This window comes from Magnolia sinica, chromosome 11, assembly GCF_029962835.1.
Source record: "Magnolia sinica isolate HGM2019 chromosome 11, MsV1, whole genome shotgun sequence".
In the NCBI taxonomy this organism is placed as follows: Eukaryota; Viridiplantae; Streptophyta; class Magnoliopsida; order Magnoliales; family Magnoliaceae; genus Magnolia; species Magnolia sinica.
Window position 1 is genome coordinate 58,904,489 of NC_080583.1, and position 14,460 is coordinate 58,918,948.

General features: G+C 41.1%; 1 protein-coding gene across 1 annotated transcript in view; it reads right to left on the reverse strand.

The window, feature by feature from the left end:
- Nucleotides 1-1,416: 1,416 nt before the first annotated feature.
- LOC131219201 (uncharacterized) overlaps nucleotides 1,417-14,460 on the reverse strand; it is a 33,497-nt gene continuing 20,453 nt past the window's right edge. The window contains exon 4 of the mRNA XM_058214211.1: nucleotides 1,417-4,258. Within this exon, the coding sequence (XP_058070194.1) occupies nucleotides 1,995-4,258 (2,264 nt within the window). The 3' untranslated portion in view covers nucleotides 1,417-1,994. The remainder of the gene's footprint in view (nucleotides 4,259-14,460) is intronic.

A 14,460-nucleotide genomic window follows, 5' to 3' on the forward strand; every position in this document is an offset into this window, starting at 1 on the left:
GACATTAAAGTTGGGCCCACGTGATGGACAATTGACATTAAAGGTGGGCAATGAATGATCCATATCAAGGAGAGGGATGGTCCACATCAAGGTGGTCCACATAATGGATGGAGTGGGCCACAAATGATGGATGGCTCACATCAAAATATGGCCCCTCATGATGGACAATCCACATTAATCGGGTCTCACCTAATGGACGGTTCACATCCAAGGTCTCGCATGATGGATGGCCCATATCCAACGTGGCCCAACATGATGGATGATTCACGTAAATGGTGCGCCCCACATGATGGATGGTAGACATCAAAAGTGAGCCCCTCATGATGGACAACCCACCTCAAAGGTGGGCAGTGGACATTGATGCAATGAAGTTGTGATCTTTAAAAATGAGATCACCTATCCCTAGAAAAAGCTCCTATGGGCTTATTTCTTATAAGATTATTATTATTATTATTATTATTTGAAAACATAATTTTAGCAAACGAGCTTATTTAAAACAACAGCTATAATAAAAAGAATTTATCAGAATAGCTCTTATTTTAAAAAAAAAAAAAAAAAAAAAAAAAAAAAAAAAAAAAAAAAAACAACTCTTATTAGATTAGAGTAGAGATGTCAACCGAGCCCCTAGTTGTTTGCCCAAAATTGATTGATCAAAGAGACGGGCAAGGTACCACAGCTTGGACCATCTTTCCTGCGGGATCAGTTCTGTGAAAACGGTAAGCCCCACCATTAAGATCTCCTGTAAAAAAAAAAAAACGCAGCTTTTTGCTCATCTTGTGGTACACACACCATTGAAATCGGTGAGCAACCAACGGTCTGAGTCGACAAACAGGTGTGCCCCATTTAATGAAGAGATCAGCTTAGTTTCATGGTCGGGCGGGCCTTCCTAAAAAGGAAGCAAGGTATGGTACTGATGCCTGAGGTGATCAGTTCTCGTGCTTAGCACCCATAACAGAGGCTCAAACGATATAACTATCAGTAGCGTCCCAACCTGGTTCAACCAATGGTTTCAACTAGATTACAAGGATAACAATGCAAATGATTTCAACCACCCGTTATATTGCTTATCGGTCTTTACCCGTACAACATCTACATTGAATCTCCTTTTCTATACTGGAAAACGTAGAACCTGATGCTGCTGCAGTTTGGTCCGTTTGGGTTTCAAAACATGACATCTTATATATTGTTCATGAAAAACATCCACCTCATATCTGCAGTGATTTTTGGCCAGCTTAGGAACCTGTGGATGCCAAGTCTTTAATAAGAAATCACCCCAACTGAAACTAGTCTCTTCTATTCTATTCTTTTTTTTTCATTTTTTCCTATTTCTCTAATAAAGCCCAAGGGTGTTGTGACAGCTGACATTGTGTGTGTGTGTGTTTCAATGTGACATTAATATGAATTATACACTGTAAATAAACTCAAGAACGATGATGAAGAGCCCAAAATGTCGGGGCCAACAACAGAGTATATACCAAGGTATTCTGATTCGCGTGCTAGATTCCTATGTTGGTTCAGCACCAGTAAGAAAATAGTGGTGACTTCAACCATGCACATGGCATGATTGTAGGGCAGCCCAGAATGTCCAAATTGCTGATTCAACTGTGGATGGAGCATAACATGAAAATCACACCCAAAATAGTATTATCCACATAAAAAAAAATTCCACTTAAAATTTGTATCACTCACCAGTTGATAACCATTGATTGGATGGTTGAGATTGCATGAATTGATGCAGGCTCCATCAACAATTGGGCCCATAATTTGGATTTTATGGATACCTGCACATCAACTGTCATATGTGAGGACTGAATCACCACCCTTTTTTAAAATGGTGCAAAACCAACAAGGGAGTCTAAACCCTCATTCATACATACATTCATTGAATGGCAACCAGCTTCCTCGCTCTCTTCGGAGCCATAGAAGAATTCCATACAACCAAATATCCCTCTATAAAAAAGAAAAACAAAAAAAAACAAAACAAAGGAAAAATCTCATATAGCATCAGCCATCGGTAACCTCTGCCTCCGATGACAACGCCTTGTTGTCTTCCCCCACCCTTGTAGGCTTATCCCTTTGCGTTCCACTTCACCATGACTAGGTTGCCATGGGGGTTGGCCCACCAATTTCCCCATCCGAGCCGCAGCAGCCAAACCTCTTGGCTGCCTCCTACCCCTTCCCCGACAATGCCATCCATTTCTAACCGTGTTTTTCCTTGAGAGCCCACTTTGCCAAGAGCAACCCAAAGCTCTCATCAGCCCTTCTAGCAATTGGAGATCTTCAGTCACCTCATGCCTTGACAAAGATACAAGACCCGGCAGGATGTCCTTCTGAAAGTCCATCCGTTGCCGCCGCCTCCTTGTTTGACGCCTCCGAGGTCGGGATAGTAATGGAGGGATGCCTGAATCATCATCTTGATTATCATGCTCCTGTTGCAGCTTATTACAAAGGTATTCGTCCTCCACCTTGGTTTCTACCAGCTTCAATGTCATGGCCTCAAAGAAGTCAATCCCTTCATCGTCTGAGGCTTCCTTATCAGCATCACTCATACCTCTTGAACTTCCAGCTTTTCCATCAAGATCACTTGTGTTTGAGAAAACCACCTCCGAGAACCAACGTAGGGGGTCCATCAGATCATCAGGTGAGGTGTGACAACCGGCATCATCTGACTGGTTACGTATCTCTGATGACATGGCAACAATAGCCTCGGCTGCAGTCCTGGCAAGTAGATTCTTTGGGCCCTCCATCTCACATTGCTTCGGTTGTGTAGATGTCACCTGTTTGTTGGCTGCCACAGGTCCCCTGGGAGGGGTGGGAGGGGTGAACTCGAATGTGTCTGGAAGGATAGGGGTCTCCAAATCGATTGCAACTGCAATATCCACCAGGGGAGCACCGGAAACAGAAGTGGAGAACTCTGAATCATTCGTGGATGTAAACGAAATATCCAACATATCCACTCTAGAATTCAAATTAATTTCACGATCTGTAGAACCCATAGTTCTATTGCTATCAATCCCCTTATGTGTGACCGGATTCTCCGCATGAATCTGCTTTTCTGAGTCATGCAGTGGAAGATCACAAGCAATATCTGCATGAAGCAAACCAACTCTCACACTCTTCTCAGCATCATTGATTTCAGATTGGATCCGACACGGCATGGAGGATGAGCTAAAAGCATGCTGACCCTCGAAATTTGAAGACTTGCTGAGGGCAGGAAAACCAATGTTCTTATTACTCGGGCTCTCGGCCTGATCAGTCTTGCAGGTTTCTCCATCCTCAGTATGCAAAGTTGATGAGAAATCCTTTAAAAAAACTGGACCCTTTTCTGTTTTATTTTCACACTCCAGCAGCTGGATCTTTGCATCTTGGCTAGACAACAGCCCAGAGCAAGCCTCTATGAAACCCAGATCCATCTGGGCTGCACCATCTCCAAGACTTCTGGATTCGTTACAGACTGGTCTTGTTCTAAGCCACGACATCCGAGAATCTCTGTGTTTCCTTTCCCCTCCAATGAGCACATGATCGCTTCGGTGATCAACTTCCTCTCGGAAGCCATTCGGAAGACAGACATTCAAATTTATATCATTTGCAGACTTCACGTCCTGGAAATGCAAACCCGTTAATATCTTTCCAGGCACACCACCCTCAACGGGGTTGTAAGCTGAACAATCACCAACATCTGGGTTCAGCTTTTCAAAGCCGATCAAAGGTACTACATGGGGCACATTAGATTCTGAGGAGGACCCATTGTTGAAACCATTCTGGTAGCATACTTCACTTCCGAAACTTGGGTGCAAGCTCAAATTGCTGTTGAGGTCCCAATTATGTCTGGGACTTTGAATAGAGGGGTTAGAACTCTTGGTCTGCACATTCAATGCAGCAGACCCATTAATACAAGGAAGTGCCTGAGCTGCTACAGGAACACGGATTATGCGGTTCGCTGGTTGTTTCCAAGACGAAACCAGGGGAGATGCAGCATTGACATCATCAGTGGAAGAAACATCTGAAAAGCGAGTAGGTATTTGAGGAGTCACTGGTGCTGAATGGTTAGAGATGTTGAGACGAGGACTTCTAGGGATCTGTATACTGCATGTTGCATTTTCTATAAATGATGCTTCTCTTTTACTCTTATCTGCCAAAGGTAATGCTGGAAGTTCATGAGCTTTCTTAAGCTCAGTTTGTATCGATTTGGTTGATGTTGGTGATTGCTCATGACAGAGAACTGGAGAAAAGGAATTTGATTTGCTTCTACATTTCCCTGTAACAAACAGGTACCCATATGAAACTGGCAATATTAAAAGGAACTGAATAGGTGAAAAGCATAAAGAAAAAGAAAGATGCAAAGAACAACACATCCAGTAGCACCAATCTACATCCTGATCAAGCATACAATAAAATTGAAAAAGTTAAAAGCATCATAAATTGAGGCAATTAATGATTAAAATGAAATATGGATAAATAACAAAGATGGTGGATTGAACACCATGGTTCTTAAATATTGGTTTCGGAATTACCTTACTTCACTGGGTTCGGGTGAAATATGGAAAAATGGCCAGGATATTAGATTGACCACCCTGGTTTTAAGTACAGTCTGAGAGTGTGAATCACCTGGAGACCGAAACCAGTACGACTTGCCCCAACTCATTCTGACTTGGTCGGGTTCGTTCTGACTCAGCCTGCTTTTGGGGTGGGACTCAACCAATGACTCATTTCATTCTTCACTGATACCAAGTTAACACAACTGATTCGATTCCATTCTGATGATATCTAAAACCATGATCACTGATTGCCTATAACCGGTTGTAGAAACTTTATGTATAGCCTTTCCTACAAGCAGTTTGCCCATGAATCTATAGTTTCAAGAGCAAAATCGGAAAATAAAATTTCTGAAGGAATAGAAACTGGGTTGCAGGTGATTAGTCCTTCAGTAGATCAAGGTAATTAGATGATCGAGTTAAGAAATCAGCTAAATAAATGAAAGAAATGACCATCAAGTTGCAGCAATCCACTGAGTCACAGATCAAGCATATAGTCACAAGTCATGAGATTAACACAACCCACACCACACACTGCAAGGTGGCCAGAACCTAGTACTTATCAGAGCCAAGATCTTGTTTGATATATCGCTGAATGCATACGCAAATTCAGTATCATGGCACCCCTTGAATGATACAGGGGCTGCTATATCATTTTGAAGCATAACAGGCAACACAGATCAAGAATAGCCAATGACTCAGGCAAAATATCAGTCCATCTTAACAGCTGGCATGCCCGTCCTTTCCATTAAAAATGTATTGTTTTAAGAGTTGTGAATATCAGGTATTGTATAGTCAGCATTCGTAGCATTGGTATCATAACATGTATTACTGACAGAGGATACAGAAACATGTCTCAGAAACATATTGTGGATACTCGGAAACGTATTGCTGACTGAGGGAAACATTCAGGAAACATGGGGGAAATGGTGGAATTTCTCGAAGAAACTTTAGTAGATGCTAAAATATACATATTTGCATATTTAGGAATCAAATAATTGCAAAAAAAGACGCATACATAATAAGTTTCCCTTTAATGGAGGCCTAGAAGCATATAATGTTGACTCAGGGAAACAATGGGGAAATATAGGGAAAATGGTAGAATTTTCCAATGATACTTCAGATCCGGAAATACACATGTTTGCATATTTAAGAATCAAATAATAGCATAAAATACACATTTGCATATTTAGGAATCAAATAGTAAGTTTCTCTTTAATGGGGGCCTAAAAGCATGTATCATTGACTCAAGGAAACATCGGGGAAACATGGTGGATCCATCCATCCATCCATGCACATACATACATACAAACACATGCATGATCCATCCATCCAACCATCCATCCAATCATCCACGCATGCATACATATATACATACAATGACACATACATATATACGCACATGCATCATCCATCCATCCATACATGCATGCATGCATGCACACATATATACATACGTCCATCCAACCATCCATGCATGCATGCATACGTACATCCATCCATCCATCCATGCATGCATGCATATACAAACATGCATGTCATTATACAACCATGCACCTTTTGAAATGGATTTTTTTAATAAACAGATTTTAGGCCATATTGATACATTGATGATACATTGGCGATATTATTGAAATACTGTTGATACACTAGCGATACAAACAACACCTGGGATTTACACAGTCGAAAACATTGGCGATACTCAGAGATATATCATCGATACCTGGAATTTCTGATATTACCAGTGTCATTGGTATCGCTGACCTGGCGATACTCAGCGATATTATCGATAATATTGCCAATACTTGGAACAATATGTATAGTAATGGTACCAACTGTGCACACTACTGACTGGTGCGCAATGAGATGGATCCAGCTATTAGGGATGAAACACTAGTGGAAGTTTGTATCAGATCCTAAATAAAGAGCAATGGCCAAGAAAAAATTTGCAAAGACAGAATAATTAGATAACACCCACTTGATGTTTTGAAGCATGAAGTGATCCCCATCAACTGGTCAGTTAGGATCAAGTGACATATTTGCCAGTCATATGAGTTGAAAGGGTGACATACCACTTATTAAATGGTACCATGGATGGTAGCAGACATGTCTTGCATCCAAACCATGTACAGAAGTTAGATAACTCAGTAAACTAGTATAAATAATGAATTTTAAGTTGATGAGGTTTAAGTCATACATTTTTAAAAAAAATGACGATAGGGTGTCCCCGCCCCGGTTTAAAGAGAGGTTTAAGTTATACATTTGAACATAATTTCTTACAAGCAACATAGAAAACAATGTAGATTGTGACCAAAAACTCCAGATTCAACTGGTGTGAGGCCCACCTTCATTTTGGATCAACTTGATTCTTGGGGCATCATGGTGGGGGTGCAACAGATGAACAGGTTGGATGGCATATGCATCCTCAGTGTTAGAGGTCTACAACTTCCACCAACTTGTTGGCTAATCTCCATGGACCAATCCCACCCTTCACCCAAGATGTATCATTTTTATACTCACCCTCTATGATCAACGGGAAGAATTGGTAGGTTAAACCACTTTGATTGCTTGAAGCAAAGCCCCATCCTCTGTATTTTAGATTCTTGCATGCCTATAGGGCTTGAAAACTCCATAAGCACATTGCCACTAGCATCCCGAACCACCACCCCAACCCAAGCAAATCGAGGGTTGCCAAAGGAATATCTGTTAAAATTAACCTTAAAAGGGACAGAGAGGATGCCATCATGCAACACTTTTCATGCTGTTCGGATGGCAATGGATTACATCCCAGTAAGAACTCACCACCCGGTGAGGGAAACCTCTAAATTTGTGGTTCGATTTCTTGAGTAGTTATGTTGAAAATTCTTTTGACTACCACTGGAGCCTGTGCCAATTTTCCTTTAAATATTCAGTTGTTCCATAGGGGCCACAAGGAATCCTGAACAACCATTTCACATAGGAGACGGCATACAGAAGCCCAGGCCGGAGATGACCAAGTACCAACTAATTCCAGGACCAATTTAGGAAAAACCTGATCCACACCAAATTTGATTAACACCGCAGACCACCTCTTTTTCAAAACCGTAGTGAATCGGTAACTGATCTGATTCTATGTCAATGCAACACTTGATACACCAGTTAGGAATCATTGTGCCTCTATTTTTTAGATGATCAATGGTCAAGATCTTGTTCAGAAAAGTTGTCGAAATGAATGCCTCACCTTCGTAGGAACTATGGCAGGACAGCGAATGGCTTCGTCAATACGCCATCAGCGTGAAACATCGATCTAACCGATAATTTTCCGATTGTTTCTAGGCCACATCCTCCTATCCAGAGCATCCTAGGGAATGTATATTTCCACCATCGTTGCGAGCAGATGGGATAAGCTAATGATTTCCTCATCTTAAAGATTTCAATGAAAAGGAGACCAAACAAGCTTACCCCCCAAACCATGATAGAAATTGATGACAGGTGCTCCTTTGTTATCAACTACTGCATATAGATGCTCGTACAACTTAGAGGCGCCTCCATGAACCAGATGTTTTCCCATAGCTACACTTTCATCTCGTTTCTGACTCCAAGATGGATATTGTAGAGCAAAAATATGAGCCCGAGTATTCGCTCTCCAACTCCAACTCTTTGCAAGGTGTTGCAAATGTATTGTCCATGAATTAAAGTTTTTTTTATTGAAAGAAACCAGAACTACAAAATAACAAAAAAGAGAGAAACAGGGGAAAGGAAACAAAGAGAGAAAACCGAAAAAGAAAAAGGACTCGAGCTACAAAGCCCAAAGACAAAGACGCCAAAAGGGCCAAGAAAAATAAAACAAAATAAAACTAGAAGCAAAAACCCCCCTCAATCAGGGGGCCTAGTCTCTAAACAAAACTAGAACTCTAGAGAAAACGCCCGCCTTCGAAGAAGAGAGGTTCCTGAAACATCCGTTGTTATGCTCAGCCCAAATAGGCCAAACAACAGCTAAAAGGATCATCCTCCATTTCCTTTTACCTAGAGCTCCACCTGCTTCCGCATGCCAACTTGTCAGAAGTTCTTCGATTGAGTAGGGCATGACCCAAGAAATCCTTGCTAGTTTGAAGATGCTCCACCATATATCGGAAGAAAATTTGCAATGGATCACAAGATGATTTACCGATTCTTCAGCTTTGAGGCAGAATAGGCGTGCATTAGGAATCTACATCCCACGCTTCCTAAGATTGTCGATTGTAAGAATTCTCCTTCTACCCACAAGCCATCCAAAGGCAGCCACCTTTGGCGGCACTCCATAAAACCATATAGGGCTGGTGTGACAGGGGCCGGAGAAGGAAGAAGCTAATAAAGACTTGTAGAAGGACTTGACTGAGAATCTACTCGAGGGCAAGAATGACCATCTGATTTCATCTTTCGGTTTCGAAGGGGTGGGCAAAGGAGCTTCTTGCAAAGCAGAGAGCAAATACATAAGATCTTGGATTTCAACATAAGATAGATTCCTCCCGAGAAGAGGAGACCAAGTTCCTCCACACGCAAAGGGGTTGAAACACTCTTTCACCAGGGCATTTGGATTGGCTGAGATAGCAAATATAGAAGGAAAGGTTTCTGCTAGCGACCAGTTGCCGATCCAAATATCTAACCAAAATATGGTATTTTCTCCATTTCCCACGGAGAAAGAGGTTCTCTCAAGCATCGGTTGGGCCATCTTAACAATACCTTTCCAAAGGAAAGAAGCTCAATAGGGGGATGACTTTTTAGTTCACCACCCTGTTGGAGATGCCCCGTATTTAGCTGCCACAATCTGATGCCACAAACAATGGTGTTCGCTGCCAAATCTCTGTACCCATTTACCTAATAGAGCCTCATTAAACAGAGTTAGATCTCTAATATTAGCCCCTCCATTATCATAAGAAGAACAAACCTCTCTCCACTTCAGAAGGGGGAATTTTCCTCCAACCAAACCCCCTTGCCATATGAAGTTCCTTCGGAGTCTGTCAATCTTATTGATCACTGATTTGGGACATCTGAATAAGGAAAGGAAATAAACCGAGAGGTTTGAGAGAGAGGCTTTAATGAGGTTAATTCTCCCTCCCAAAGAAAGGAGATTCAGCCTTCAGGCTAAGAGTTTCCATTCCATTCTTTCTAAGATCTTATCCCACAAAGAAATAGGGGGATTGCCTATCCAGAGCGGTAATCCTAAGTATAGGGTTGGGAGATAACTAACCTTGCACCCAAAAGAGTCGGCCAAAGAAAAGCAAACCCCATTTTCGAGATTGATTCTAAAGAATTCGGTCTTGTATAAATTAATATTCATGCTTGAAACCACTTGGAACCACGTGATTGTGACACTAAGGAGGGCCACCTGACACAGGGGAGGACGTGAGGTTGAGCACCGTCTTCCTCAAGGGAATAACTATTCCGAATCCACGGAACTTCTCTGGACTCCTCATAGAGACTTCTCGAATCCACGAGAAAGAAAGCAAGCAAAATAGAAAATAAATTTTATAAAATTCGAAATTGATTGATGAATAAATAAAAACGAGTTCACACCCTCTAAATAGGGGTACCAAGCAATGGGAAAGAAATCAGAATCAAACTACAACTAAAACTCCTAGAATTCGCAACATACTATAAATAGTAAACTTACTATTTATAGACGGTCGTGATGTGTACTATTGCTCAAGGTTTTCGGCCAAAAATAGTAAGTGTCCTATTTGGCTTCACCAAGCTGTTCTCCTAATTTTTCTAAGCTCTTTTCACGTTGGACGCAACTCCTAAAGCCCAATGGATGAAGAGTTATAATCAAACTAAAACTTACTATTTATAGTAAAAATGGAATTAAAATAGGGAAACGACCATCGATCTAGCGGTATTTTGCAAATCCGGCTTGGGCAACCCGGCATTGCTGGGTTGGGTGGCTAAAGTAGCTCATTCTACCCCAAAATCATATATTTTATGTCCGATAACTCATTCCGGATTGCGAGATAAGCCTGATTTAAGATCCAATGGTCCGGATCACTTATGCCGTCGACTGGGCCTTTTCTGATCCATCTTGGCCATGTAACTATCCACGACCCTCTCTACATCACCACCTGATTTTCCTTGGCTTCATGGAACAGAAGAAAGTCATCTGCAAACAACAAATGTGAGATCGACATATCAAAATTAGGGATCAAAATTCCTCTAAAGAGGCCTATTTGTTGGCCTCTCGAAAGCATGCCACTTAGCGCCTTTGTCACCAGCACAAACAAAAAATGGAGACATACGATCTCCTTGACACAGCCCCCTGGATGACCTGAAATACCCAAACGGAGAACCATTTATAAGAATAGAGAACTTGGGAAAGGTAATATAAGATTTGATCCATGCACACCATTTGAAGCCGAAACCCAAGCTATCCATCATATGGTCCAAGACAGCCCAATTGACATGGTCGTAAGCCTTTTCCAGATCCAATTTGCATAAAATATCAGGTTTCTTAGACCTATCTTGAGAATCAAGGCATTCATTGGCTAAGAGCAAAGAGTCAAAGATTTGTCTCCCTTCCACAAAGGCAAATTGAAAGAGGGAAATGATCTTGGGGATCACAGATCTCAATCTCTGGCTCAGAACTTTTAAGAGAAATTTGTAAGGGCTTTCAATAAGACTAATGGGGTAGAAGTCCTTAATGTTTTGAGCCCCTTCCGCCTTAGGAATAAGAGTGAGGAAGGTGTTACCCAATTCGGAAGCTATTCTATTGTTGAAGAAGAAGTCAAACACAAAAGACCACAGATCTGGGGTAACCGTGTCCCAAAAAACCTAGAAAAAAAAAAAAAAAAAAAAAAGCCGCCAGGAATCCATCAGGGCCTGAGGCTTTATACCTTCTCAGGTCTCACACGGCCTCTTTGATTTCATCTATACAGAATGACCTTTCTAAAAGCTCCACATTGGAATCCTGTAAGGATCTGATGTGGAGGTTGTCTAGAGAGGGTCTACAAACATCAGAGTTAGATAGTAATTCAGATAAAAACTTAACAAAAGAAGAGATGGAATTCTCATCTGATCTAAGCTCATCTTCCACCATAATAGATGTTATTGTGTTCGCTTGCCTCCTGACGTTAGCATAGGATTGGAAAAATCTAGAGTTCCTATCACCTTCTTTAAGGCCAAGTCACTCTTGATCTTTGGCGCCTTTTGATCTCCTCTTCCTTCAATCTAGGACAATATTCCGCTGACAAATGGGCCTTGAATTCGATCTCCATTTCAATCAACTGACCTGTTTCCTCCAACAAATCCAACTCCTGGATGGAAGCCAAAATCGAGGTCATTTCAGATTCCTGCATACCAAAAAAGTCTGGTTTGAAGAAATGGAGATGTGCCTCTGAAATTTAATGTGATCGTCATGTACCACTCAAATTAATAGGGAAAATTTATAGGAAAGCTACAAGACCAACCATGCTTTATGGGACAGAATGTTGGGCGGTCAAAGAACAACGTGTTCATAGGATGAGTGTAACTGAATGAGGACATTGAAATGGATGAGTGACAGTGTAACTAAATGAGGATGTTGAAATGGATGAGTGATAGTGTAACTGAATGAGGACGTTGAAACGGATGAGTAACATGACGAGGAAGTATAGAATTAGAAATGAATGCATTTGAGGGAACTTAGGAGTAGCACCACTAGATAATAAGATGAGGGAAAGTACAATTAGATGGTTTGGCCATATGCAATAGAGACCAAGAATCGTAAGAGTGAGTAGGTACAAGGTGAAGACTCTAAAGGGCAAGGAGAAGACCCAAAAGGATGTCAATGGAGGTAATATGAAAAGACTCGATGACCTATGGTTTAACTAAAGGGATGGTCTTGGATAGGGTGGAATTGCGAAATTGGATTCATGTAACTGACCCTAATTAATTGGGATAAGGCTTAGATGATGATGATGATTTGGGGACTTTTGCACTCAATTAGGATTTTTCTATCATTTTTAGGGTTCTTTCAATCAAGTACAGGTTTTTTTTTAATTAATTAATTTCACTTGTTTTCTGTAGGGATTTTATAAACAATAAATGGTAAAAGGAGATGAATTGTTCACCGTTAAAAAAGGTGAGAGAGAGAGAGAGAGAGAGAGAGAGAGAGAGAGAGAGAGAGAGAGAGAGCTGTTTTCCATGGATGCATCTCACATTTTCATGAAAAATCGGTTTACAGTTCCATGTGGGTAGCCCTTGAGAGTAGGAAAAGGTCCCCGATGAAGCCAATGCCTAAGAAGATTTGAATATCAAGAAGTACATGAAAAATCAATGTATAAATTGAAGGAAGAGTCAACCAATGAATCTAAGGATGAATCCATGGGTGTATATATTGATGGATCAAAGGTCAGATTGGCTGAGGAATTGCTTGTTGAATCTGCTGATTGATCAAAGACTGGACCAGAAGAACAATCAAAGAAGGGATCTAGGAAATCAAAGGAAAAACTAGCACCATATGACAGAAGGTACTGATGGATTGGTCGATTAATCCACTGATGGATCAACTGATACATTGACAGTTGGAGCCACCTGAATCCACCAATGGATCAACCAACAGATGCACCATTATATGGATTCAAAGAATTGGCAGACTGATCAACAGTCAGAACAACCAATCTTGATAAGGAGTGTATTGAAGCAAATCTGAGCACATCAATCGTGAGTCAAATATTTGAGGGAGCATTTCCAAGGCCTTGAAAGAAATTGAAGAACAATGGATGGGTTGCACGAAAACAAAAGAGAAATTGGAGTGATCTACAACAATCCAACATCAGCTGCACAGACCCGAGGCATAGGATTACATCATCGACATCCGTTGAACCCGAAAAAGACGTGATACAAAGGAAGGTCATGCAGATGGGTTTGCACCAAAACTAAACTTGAGGGCGAGCTCTTTGCTTCCATGCCATGGTTAATTGGTGCATCATTAAAATATAATAATAATAATAATAATCCAGGGCCAAGATTGCAAATATCTTCCAACGGCAATCAGATCAGGTTAGTGGACCCTGCGAGTAATCAGATCAAAGGGGTGGACGCCACAAGCAATCGGATTACCTGCATATCATGAAGGCTTTTGAAGACATCTTAAATTTGGTGCATACTTTCCTACTCGAATCTACTTTTTTCCATGTTCAATTCTTTACTTCTTACAGAATCAGTCCAGATCACTGAGGCATGATCCATACTCAATCAGAGCTGCAAACCTCAGAATATTGTGCCAAAGCCTTATAATGTGACGACAGAAGAATGGGGGGTAGTGGGTATTTGGAATAAACTAAGAATGTATTCCATAGACATTATGAGTGCAAAATTTCTACATGTATTGGTACTAAGCATTCTGTAAAGAAAGGAACAGGATCTGGTAGTGATGCACATGCTTGTTCCAGGCCTGGGTTTTGATGTTCAGTGGGCAGTCAATTATTAAATTTTTGGCAAATGTTAGACTACACGGCTATGTGTTCACGTGCAGAGCACCATACTGGTGGTAAACACTATTCTGTGTGCACATGCAGAGCAGCATACTGGTATATATCTCTTAGTCATCTTTTAGTTATTCTTGATTAGTATTGATTCAAATGATAATTATCTCATTATCCTTTTGTAATCAGAGGTTTATTGCTGAGGAGAGATATATACCACAACCCCCTCTCTTCCTGTCTTTCTCACATCTCCACATCTTCCATAATGTAGTCTCTGGAGTTTAACATAGTATCGGAGCCATGCTACCTTCTTCTTTCCAATCTCTATTATTTTTCCTTTCTTACAATTTCAAGGGCTCTCCCTTGCTGTCAGATTTAATGGCCTCTGTAGATCTGCTCGGAAATAAAAAGGGCCTCGTTATTTGTCATCAACTACCATATGTGCTGCCGGACTGTCATATATCCATCGGAAGTGCTGCCAAATCATCACCCAGCCACCAGAAGAGATG